This window comes from Xenopus tropicalis, chromosome 10 (assembly GCF_000004195.4).
Source record: "Xenopus tropicalis strain Nigerian chromosome 10, UCB_Xtro_10.0, whole genome shotgun sequence".
In the NCBI taxonomy this organism is placed as follows: Eukaryota; Metazoa; Chordata; class Amphibia; order Anura; family Pipidae; genus Xenopus; species Xenopus tropicalis.
The window spans coordinates 50,870,313-50,880,334 of record NC_030686.2 but is presented as its reverse complement, the minus strand read 5'-3'; the positions used below and the strand labels follow the sequence as shown (position 1 = coordinate 50,880,334).

Below are 10,022 nucleotides of genomic sequence, written 5' to 3'. Positions count from 1 at the left end.
GACTGGCTGTGTCCAAATGCCCAGTAACGTGGGTAGGTGCTGCCATACACAGTGCCAAGGTGAAATAACCACTGAGCAGGGGAATGTCCAGTGATATCAGGCGGTACTAGGGGTACTGCCAGGGGCAGAAACCCCCCCACTAATCCCCCTTGTGGGCAGTAGGAGGAGCTACACGTGGGGGCAGCATGGGGTTTGTGCGAGGGGGTCTCCATGAGTAGGGGGCCACAGTGACACCCATAAACCCCAGTCTGGCCCAGGGTACTGTATTCAGGGGAGTGGGCAGGGTGGGGCCCCCGTGAGTCCAACAAGTGGGTCAGAACCAGAAACCCAGAGCAGGACATGCAGGGAACCATGTTCGTCTTGAATATCGGGGGGCTCTGAATATCGGGGGGCTCTGAATATCGGGGGGCTCTGAATATCGGGGGGCTCTGCTGTTGTTGTGGGGTCCCTACGCCCCACGGACTTTGTGCTTTGGGGCAAAAACAGCCTGAATCCAGTTTGGGAGAATGGAGCCCAGAGGGGCGGCCGGACCCCCCCAGCCCAGTTAATATTTAAACTGAGGGAATACAAAGGGCATCGCGGGGCTGGGGGGGCACACACTGGGCAGGCAGGAACATGCTGCGCTCACTGGGGGGGCTCTGGGCCTTACACTCACTTGGGGGTCTCTGGGGGCTCTTCCTGCTAAGCAGCACAGCAGCCACCAAAGGTAAGTGTTTAGGGCTATAGTGCCCCCCGCCTAGGGGTATAGGGCCCCCCGCCTAGGGGTATAGTGCCCCCCGCCTAGGGGTATAGGGCCCCCCGCCTAGGGGTATAGTGCCCCCCGCCTAGTGGTATAGTGCCCCCCGCCTAGGGGTATAGTGCCCCCCGCCTAGGGCTATAGTGCCCCCGCTTAAGGCTATAGTGCCCCTCGCCTAGAGGTATAGTGCCCCCCACCTAGGGCTATAGTGCCCCCGCCTAAGGCTATAGTGCCCCCCGCCTAGGGTTATAGTGCCCCCCGCCTAGGGCTATAGTGCCCCCCGCCTAGGGGTATAGTGCCCCCTGCCTAGGGCTATAGTGCCCCCTGCCTAGGGCTATAGTGCCCCCTGCCTAGGGTTATAGTGCCCCCCGCCTAGGGCTATAGTGCCCCCCGCCTAGGGCTATAGTGCCCCCCGCCTAGGGCTATAGTGCCCCCTGCCTAGGGGTATAGTTCCCCCTGCCTAGGGCTATAGTGCCCCCCGCCTAGGGTTATAGTGCCCCCTGCCTAGGGGTATAGTGCCCCTTGTCAAGGGCTATAGTGCCCCCCGCCTAGGGTTATAGTGCCCCCTGTCTAGGGCTATAGTGCCCCCGCCTAGGGCTATAGTGGCCCCCGCCTAGGGGTATAGTGCCCCCCGCCTAGGGCTATAGTGCCCCCCGCCTAGGGTTATAGTGCCCCCCGCCTAGGGCTATAGTGCCCCCCGCCTAGGGGTATAGTGCCCCCCGCCTAGGGCTATAGTGCCCCCCGCCTAGGGGTATAGTGCCCCCCGCCTAGGGCTATAGTGCCATGGCTAGTGCTGGGGCACTGCAAGGAGAGTGTGGCCCCAATTAATGGGAGTTGGCTGAAGGGCCCCTGCACTTTCTGGCTTAGGCCAGTGCAAGTTAGTGATTGGCCACGGGAGCTGTAGGTCCCCCCCCGGGTAAATTAGTAAATACCAGAGGGTCCGTAACTCCATGAGCTGCTAACTAGGCCCATAAAGGGGAGTAGGAGCCATTCTTGGGGTAAAATCAAATGGGTTTCTGGATAATCACTTGCAGTACCGCCTCCCACCACTATCAACCAGTGGTCAGTGTTGCCTATTGGGCTGCAAATGAACAGCGCCCCCATCTAATTTGTGCTTGGATATTCCACAGCCCCCCATTCCCTGCAGCTGTGGGGTCACCATCCCCTTTTGTTACATGATCACATGATGCAGGCTGTGGGCTGCCATTGGCCGCTCTATAGAAGTGATGTGTCTGTGTTGCAGTTTGCCCCAGGCCGGTGGGAATCCCGGGGGCTCAGTATAAGCCGGAGAAGTTGGTGTATGAGCCCGGCAACGTTGTGGTGTATTCGTGCCTACCGGGGCTCCTCAGGCAGGGGGGGTACAACTGGGCCACGTGCTCCAGCGCCGGGGTTTGGATCCCCGCAACCCTACTATGTGCAAGTGAGTAACCTGTGTCTGTCCTGTTTCCCTCGACCTGTGCCCCCCGACCTGTGCCCCTCGACCTGTGCCCCCCGACCTGTGCCCCCCACATGGGCTGTAATGTACTTCAGTCCCGCCCCCATTCTCCTAGCCAAGTCTGTCAATAGCATAGCCAGGAAGCGGCGCTGCTAATGGGCCATTCAGATAAAGGGTAACTAACCCGAGTGTAACTGTGGGGCTGAGCCAGGAAGCTAATGGGCCATTCAGATAAAGGGTAACTAACCCGAGTGTAACTGTGGGGCTGAGCCAGGAAGCTAATGGGCCATTCAGATAAAGGGTAACTAACCCGAGTGTAACTGTGGGGCTGAGCCAGGAAGCTAATGGGCCATTCAGATAAAGGGTAACTAACCCGAGTGTAACTGTGGGGCTGAGCCAGGAAGTTCATTTATGTTCCCTTTGTGCATAGGGAGACAGTGCGCCCCGCCGGACCCCCTGGAGAATGGAAACATAACCTACGCAGATAAGTTCCAAAGTGTCGCACACTTTTCATGCAAGGAGGGGTAAGTTCCCTGCCCCTGAAGCCCCGCCTTGCCCCACATTCTGCCCCCTTTCCTACTGCCCCTCCCTTGCCCTACAATTGCCCCATCCTACTGCCCCTCCCTTGCCCCACATTCTGCCCCCTGCCCTACTGCCCCTCCCTTGCCCCACATTCTGCCCCATTCTACTGCCCCTCCCTTGCCCCACATTCTGCCCCATTCTACTGCCCCTCCCTTGCCCCACATTCTGCCCCCTGCCCTACTGCCCCTCCCTTGCCCCACATTCTGCCTACTGCCCCTCCCTTGCCCCACATTCTGCCCCTTGCCCTACTGCCCCTCCCTTGCCCCACATTCTGACCCTGTCCTACTGTCCCTCCCTTGCCCTACAATTGCCCCTTTTTCCCTACTGCCCCTCCCTTGCCCTACATTCTGCCCCATTCTACTGCCCCTCCCTTGCCCCACATTCTGCCCCCTGCCCTACTGCCCCTCCCTTGCCCCACATTCTGCCCCCTGCCCTACTGCCCCTCCCTTGCCCCACATTCTGACCCTGTCCTACTGCCCCTCCCTTGCCCTACAATTGCCCCTTTTACCCTACTGTCCCTCCCTTGCCCCACATTCTGCCCCCTGCCCCTCCCTTGCCCTACAATTGCCCCTTTTACCCTACTGCCCCTCCCTTGCCCCACATTCTGCCCCCTGCCCCAGCGTTTCCCCCTGTACCAGTCTGACAGGGCAGTGGGTGTGTTGTTCCAGCTTCGTACTGATTGGTGCAAACAGCAGCGCATGTAACGAGTCCGGCAAATGGAATGAGAGCTTGCCCACCTGCCAACGTATGTAACTCCTCCCCCACGCATCCCCCCAATATTAGGGTGGGGCCACTCAGGGTGGATAAATACAGGCCCCGCCCCACATTGTCTGCCCCCACTCCCCCCAATGATTAGTTAGAAGGGGGCAATTATGGCTGCTAGTAGATGGCAGTTACACTTCCTACCCCGTTACTGCCCAACCCCAGGGGCACATCTGGGTGCGGTGCCACAATAGGCGGGGCCCTCGGGTGTATAGACACGCCCCTGCCTGACGCCCACAGGGGCCCATTTGGATTCTGGGTAGACTGTAACCCTCTAATGTCCAGACTGGAAGGGCCCATATGATGTAGCCATTATATGTTTGTTTGTGACCAGTATATGTGATTGGTTGCTATGGGTAACTAGACCTGGTGGAATCCATTAAACAGGAGGGGCTCCTGCTTGCTTATGTGTTTTACTTGCCCTATTTGCCCTCCCATTGCAGCTCTGACCTGCCCCCCACCCCCCGTGCCCGCATTTGCCCAGCTCTCCGACTATCGGCCAAATGAACGCAACGTTTCCGGGTACCAGGACACGGTGAGGTACGAATGCCAGGCCCACTATGCCATGTTTGGCAATGATACCGCCACATGCACTGCCAGCGGGAACTGGAGCCACGTACCAGAGTGCCACGGTGAGTCCCTAATAACTGCAGCCAATCAGAGCTGCTAGAGCAACCAGCAGCCAATCAGAGCATTAGAAGTCATTTTTATTCAATCTGTTCCAGATGTGTCATGTGATCGGCCGCCCGATATACAAAATGGCTTCTTGAGTTTCTCGCCCCATGGGAAGTATCGGTACCAGGAGACGGTGACTTACGGCTGCAAACCCGGCTACGTGCTGGAGGGCCCCCGGGTCTCCTCCTGTGAGCGGAATGGGGACTGGTCGGCGAGGCCACAGTGCAGAGGTAGGTAGGGTACAACCCCCCGAGCGCTATGGCAGCTCCCCCCCGCGCGCTACAGATACACAGGGAATGGACCGGGTCGGTTCTGTTACAGCTCCCTGCAGGGTGAATATAAAGAAAGCGACGGTTCTGTACAACGGCAGGAAGACCAACGTGGAGGACATCGCCCACGGGACCATCCAGCACGGCGACACCCTCACCTACTTCTGCAAGGACTCCAAGGGCAAATGCGCCCACTTAACCGACAGCCACTGCCAGGACGGGGTATTTACCGTGCCCGCCTGTTATAAAGGTACTGTGGGTGCTGCCGGCGCTCTCAGCTTGGCACAGACTGGCACTGACTGTAACTAGAGAGACTGAGGGGTCCCCCCCAAACCCCCAAACTCTTCTTGTTCATTAATCAAAAGAGAATAATTGTCCCTTAAGGAGACCCTTCCCTACACCGAAACCCAGGTAATGTGGGCACAGGGGCCAGGGCAGAGTTGGGCAGCAGGCAGTAGGGCGGGGTGACTGGGCAGTAGGGCGGGGTGACTGGGCAGTAGGGCGGGGTGACTGGGCAGTAGGGCGGGGTGACTGGGCAGTAGGGCGGGGTGACTGGACAGTTGGGCGGGGTGACTGGCCAGTAGGGCGGGGTGACTGGCCAGTAGGGCGTGGTGACTGGGCAGTAGGGCGGGGTGACTGGACAGTAGGGCGGGGTGACTGGGCAGTAGGGCGGGGTGACTGGACAGTAGGGCGGGGTGACTGGGCAGTAGGGCGGGGTGACTGGCCGGTAGGGCGGGGTGACTGGCCGGTAGGGCGGGGTGACTGGCCGGTAGGGCTGGGTGACTGGCCGGTAGGGCGGGGTGACTGGGCAATAGGGCGGAGTGACTGGGCAGTAGGGCGGAGTGACTGGGCAGTAGGGCGGGGTGACTGGGCAGTAGGGCGGGGTGACTGGGCAGTAGGGCGGGGTGAATGGGCAGTAGGGGGGGTGACTGGGCAGTTGGGCGGGGTGACTGGGCAGTAGGGCGGGGTGACTGGGCAGTAGGGCGGGGTGACTGGGCAGTAGGGCTGGGTGACTGGGCAGTAGGGCGGGGTGAATGGGCAGTAGGGGGGGTGACTGGGCAGTTGGGTGGGGTGACTGGGCAGTAGGGCGGGGTGACTGGGCAGTAGGGCTGGGTGACTGGGCAGTAGGGCGGGGTGACTGGGCAGTAGGGCGGGGTGACTGGGCAGTTGGGCGGGGTGACTGGGCAGTAGGGCTGGGTGACTGGGCAGTAGGGCTGGGTGACTGGGCAGTAGGGCGGGGTGCCTGGGCAGTAGGGCGGTGTGACTGGGCAATTGGGGGCGGGGTGACTGGGCAATTGGGGGCGGGGTGACTGGACAGTAGGGCGGGGTGACTGGACAGTAGGGCGGGGTGACTGGGCAGTTGGGCGGGGTGACTGGACAGTAAAGCGGGGTGACTGGCCAGTAAGGCGGGGTGACTGGCCAGTAAGGCGGGGTGACTGGGCAGTAGGGGGGGTGACTGGGCAATTGGGGGCGGGGTGACTGGGCAGTAGGGCGGGGTGACTGGACAGTAGGGCGAGGTGACTGGACAGTAGGGCGAGGTGACTGGACAGTAGGCGGGGTGACTGGGCAGTTTGGGCGGGGTGACTGGCCAGTAAGGCGGGATGACTGGCCAGTAAGGCGGGGTGACTGGCCAGTAGGGCGGGGTGACTGGCCAGTAGGGTGGGGTTACTGGGCAGTAGGGCGGGGTGACTGGGCAGTTGGGCGGGGTGACTGGGCAATTGGCGGGGTGAATGGGCAGTAGGGGGGGTGACTGGGCAGTTGGGCGGGGTGATGGGCAGTTGGGCGGGGTGACTGGGCAGTAGGGCTGGGTGACTAGGCAGTAGGGCTGGGTGACTGGGCAGTAGGGCGGGGTGACATAGGCAGTAGGGCGGGGTGGACTGGGCAGTAGGGCGGGGTGACTGGGCAGTAGGGCGGGGTGACTAGGCAGTAGGGCGGGGTGACTGGCAGTAGGGCGGGGTGACTAGGCAGTAGGGCTGGGTGACTAGGCAGTAGGGCTGGGTGACTGGGCAGTAGGGCGGGGTGACTAGGCAGTAGGGCGGGGTGACTGGGCAGTAGGGCGGGGTGACTGGGCAGTAGGGCTGGGTGACTAGGCAGTAGGGCTGGGTGACTGGGCAGTAGGGCGGGGTGACTAGGCAGTAGGGCGGGGTGACTGGGCAGTAGGGCGGGGTGACTGGGCAGTAGGGCGGGGTGACTGGCAGTAGGGCGGGGTGACTGGGCAGTAGGGCGGGGTGACTAGGCAGTAGGGCTGGGTGACTAGGCAGTAGGGCTGGGTGACTGGGCAGTAGGGCGGGGTGACTAGGCAGTAGGGCGGGGTGACTGGGCAGTAGGGCGGGGTGACTGGGCAGTAGGGCTGGGTGACTAGGCAGTAGGGCTGGGTGACTGGGCAGTAGGGCGGGGTGACTAGGCAGTAGGGCTGGGTGACTGGGCAGTAGGGCGGGGTGACTGGGCAGTAGGGCTGGGTGACTGGCAGTAGGGCGGGGTGACTAGGCAGTAGGGCGGGGTGACTAGGCAGTAGGGGCTGGGTGACTGGGCAGTAGGGCTGGGTGACTAGGCAGTAGGGCTGGGTGACTGGGCAGTAGGGCTGGGTGACTGGGCAGTAGGGCGGGGTGACTAGGCAGTAGGGCGGGGTGACTAGGCAGTAGGGCGGGGTGACTAGGCAGTAGGGCGGGGTGACTAGGCAGTAGGGCGGGGTGACTAGGCAGTAGGGCGGGGTGACTAGGCAGTAGGGCGGGGTGACTGGGCAGAAGGGCGGGGTGACTAGGCAGTAGGGCGGGGTGACTAGGCAGTAGGGGCGGGGTGACTAGGCAGTAGGGCGGGTGACTAGGCAGTTAGGGCGGGGTGACTAGGCAGTAGGGCGGGGTGACTAGGCAGTAGGGCGGGGTGACTAGGCAGTAGGGCGGGGTGACTGGGCAGAAGGGCTGTAACTAGAGAGACTGAGGGGTCCCCCCAAACCCCCAAACTCTTCTTGTTCATTAATCAAAAGAGAATAATTGTCCCTTAAGGAGACCCTTCCCTACACCGAAACCCAGGTAATGTGGGCACAGGGGCCAGGGCAGAGTTGGGCAGCAGGCAGTAGGGCAGGGTGACTGGGCAGTAGGGCGGGGTGACTGGGCAGTTGGGCGGGGTGACTGGGCAGTAGGGGAGGTGACTGGGCAGTTGGGCGGGGTGACTGGGCAGTTGGGCGGGGTGACTGGGCAGTTGGGCGGGGTACCTGGGCAGTTGGGCGGGGTGACTGGGCAGTGGGGCGGGGTGACTGGGCAGTGGGGCGGGGTGACTGGGCAGTAGGGCGGGGTGACTGGGCAGTTGGGCGGGGTGACTGGCCAGTAAGGCGGGATGACTGGCCAGTAAGGCGGGGTGACTGGCCAGTAGGGCGGGGTGACTGGCCAGTAGGGTGGGGTTACTGGGCAGTAGGGCGGGGTGACTGGGCAGTTGGGCGGGGTGACTGGGCAATTGGGCGGGGTGAATGGGCAGTAGGGGGGGTGACTGGGCAGTTGGGCGGGGTGACTGGGCAGTTGGGCGGGGTGACTGGGCAGTAGGGCTGGGTGACTAGGCAGTAGGGCTGGGTGACTGGGCAGTAGGGCGGGGTGACTAGGCAGTAGGGCGGGGTGACTGGGCAGTAGGGCGGGGTGACTAGGCAGTAGGGCTGGGTGACTGGGCAGTAGGGCGGGGTGACTAGGCAGTAGGGCGGGGTGACTGGGCAGTAGGGCGGGGTGACTAGGCAGTAGGGCGGGGTGACTAGGCAGTAGGGCTGGGTGACTAGGCAGTAGGGCGGGGTGACTGGGCAGTAGGGCGGGGTGACTGGGCAGTAGGGCTGGGTGACTAGGCAGTAGGGCTGGGTGACTGGGCAGTAGGGCGGGGTGACTAGGCAGTAGGGCTGGGTGACTGGGCAGTAGGGCGGGGTGACTGGGCAGTAGGGCTGGGTGACTGGGCAGTAGGGCGGGGTGACTAGGCAGTAGGGCTGGGTGACTGGGCAGTAGGGCGGGGTGACTAGGCAGTAGGGCGGGGTGACTGGGCAGAAGGGCTGTAACTAGAGAGACTGAGGGGTCCCCCCAAACCCCCAAACTCTTCTTGTTCATTAATCAAAAGAGAATAATTGTCCCTTAAGGAGACCCTTCCCTACACCGAAACCCAGGTAATGTGGGCACAGGGGCCAGGGCAGAGTTGGGCAGCAGGCAGTAGGGCAGGGTGACTGGGCAGTAGGGCGGGGTGACTGGGCAGTTGGGCGGGGTGACTGGGCAGTAGGGGAGGTGACTGGGCAGTTGGGCGGGGTGACTGGGCAGTTGGGCGGGGTGACTGGGCAGTTGGGCGGGGGTACCTGGGCAGTGGGGCGGGGTGACTGGGCAGTGGGGCGGGGTGACTGGGCAGTGGGGCGGGGTGACTGGGCAGTGGGGCGGGGTGACTGGGCAGTAGGGCGGGGTGACTGGGCAGTAGGGTGGGGTGACTGGGCAGTTGGGCGGGGTGACTGGGCAGTGGGGCGGGGTGACTGGGCAGTGGGGCGGGGTGACTGGGCAGTGGGGGCGGGGGTGACTGGGCAGTAGGGCGGGGTGACTGGGCAGTGGGGTGGGGTGACTGGGCAGTTGGGCGGGGTGACTGGGCAGTGGGGGGGTGACTGGGCAGTAGGGGGGGTGACTGGGCAGTTGGGTGGGGTGACTGGGCAGTAGGGGGGGTGACTGGGCAGTGGGGCGGGGTGACTGGGCAGTAGGGGGGGTGACTGGGCAGTAGGGTGGGGTGACTGGGCAGTTGGGCGGGGTGACTGGGCAGTGGGGGGTGACTGGGCAGTAGGGGGGGTGACTGGGCAGTTGGGTGGGGTGACTGGGCAGTAGGGGGGGTGACTGGGCAGTGGGGCGGGGTGACTGGGCAGTAGGGGGGGTGACTGGGCAGTAGGGCGGGGTGACTGGGCAGTTGGGCGGGGTGACTGGGCAGCACTGTTGCACAAACTGTGATTGAGCCATTGGCCAAAGACATTCAGGGGATGCAGGGAGTTGCAGTTGGACACCAGTAGAAGAGCGGCAGACACTGGGCCCCCAGTAAATAAGGATTAATAACGTTTGTTTTGTATGTGAATTAATACGTGTTTCTCTCCCCAGAACCCAAGTGGTTGTGGTCCACAGAACCCTCTAAACTTCCTGTCTGCTCTGACGCCTCGTAGGTCCAAATGCTCCCCGAGCGGAACTTCATCAGGGGTTTGGTTCTTTTATAATTGTCTCAATATGTAATAAAATATAAATAAATAAAAAGATATAGAAATAAAATGACAACTTACTGTACTTCCTGCTCCTGGGCTGCTCTCTTTCCCATGGTCAGACAGGAACCTCCCCCTGGGTAAGTGAATCCAATCTCCCCCCAGTACTTACCCAGGTACAGAGCTCTGATTCTCTGTACTTCCTGCTCCTGGGCTGCTCTCTTTCCCATGGTCAGGCAGGAACCTCCCCCTGGGTAAGTGAATCCAATCTCCCCCCAGTACTTACCCAGGTACAGAGCTCTGATTCTCTGTACTTCCTGCTCCTGGGCTGCTCTCTTTCCCATGGTCAGACAGGAACCTCCCCCTGGGTAAGTGAATCCA

The 10,022-nt window shown here is 62.0% G+C and overlaps 1 protein-coding gene across 1 annotated transcript; it reads left to right on the top strand.

Moving 5' to 3' along the window:
- Nucleotides 1-582: 582 nt before the first annotated feature.
- On the top strand, nucleotides 583-9,724 carry apoh (apolipoprotein H). The gene is made up of 8 exons (XM_031894811.1): nucleotides 583-706; nucleotides 1,980-2,156; nucleotides 2,602-2,695; nucleotides 3,422-3,498; nucleotides 3,959-4,147; nucleotides 4,241-4,420; nucleotides 4,512-4,709; nucleotides 9,547-9,724. The coding sequence occupies exons 1-8, from the start codon at nucleotides 616-618 to the stop codon at nucleotides 9,606-9,608; spliced, it is 1,068 nt and encodes a 355-aa protein (XP_031750671.1). The 5' UTR covers nucleotides 583-615; the 3' UTR covers nucleotides 9,609-9,724.
- Nucleotides 9,725-10,022: the final 298 nt, after the last annotated feature.

What these genes read in the sequence shown, in the direction of transcription:
- apoh (XM_031894811.1), top strand. Translation starts at nt 616, where the DNA reads ATGCTGCGCTCACTGGGGGGGCTCTGGGCCTTACACTCACTTGGGGGT. An exon ending in GAGCTTGCCCACCTGCCAAC is followed by an intron (nt 3,499 to 3,958) that starts GTATGTAACTCC and finishes CTCCCATTGCAG; the next exon opens with CTCTGACCTGCCCCCCACCC. An exon ending in CCACGTACCAGAGTGCCACG is followed by an intron (nt 4,148 to 4,240) that starts GTGAGTCCCTAA and finishes AATCTGTTCCAG; the next exon opens with ATGTGTCATGTGATCGGCCG.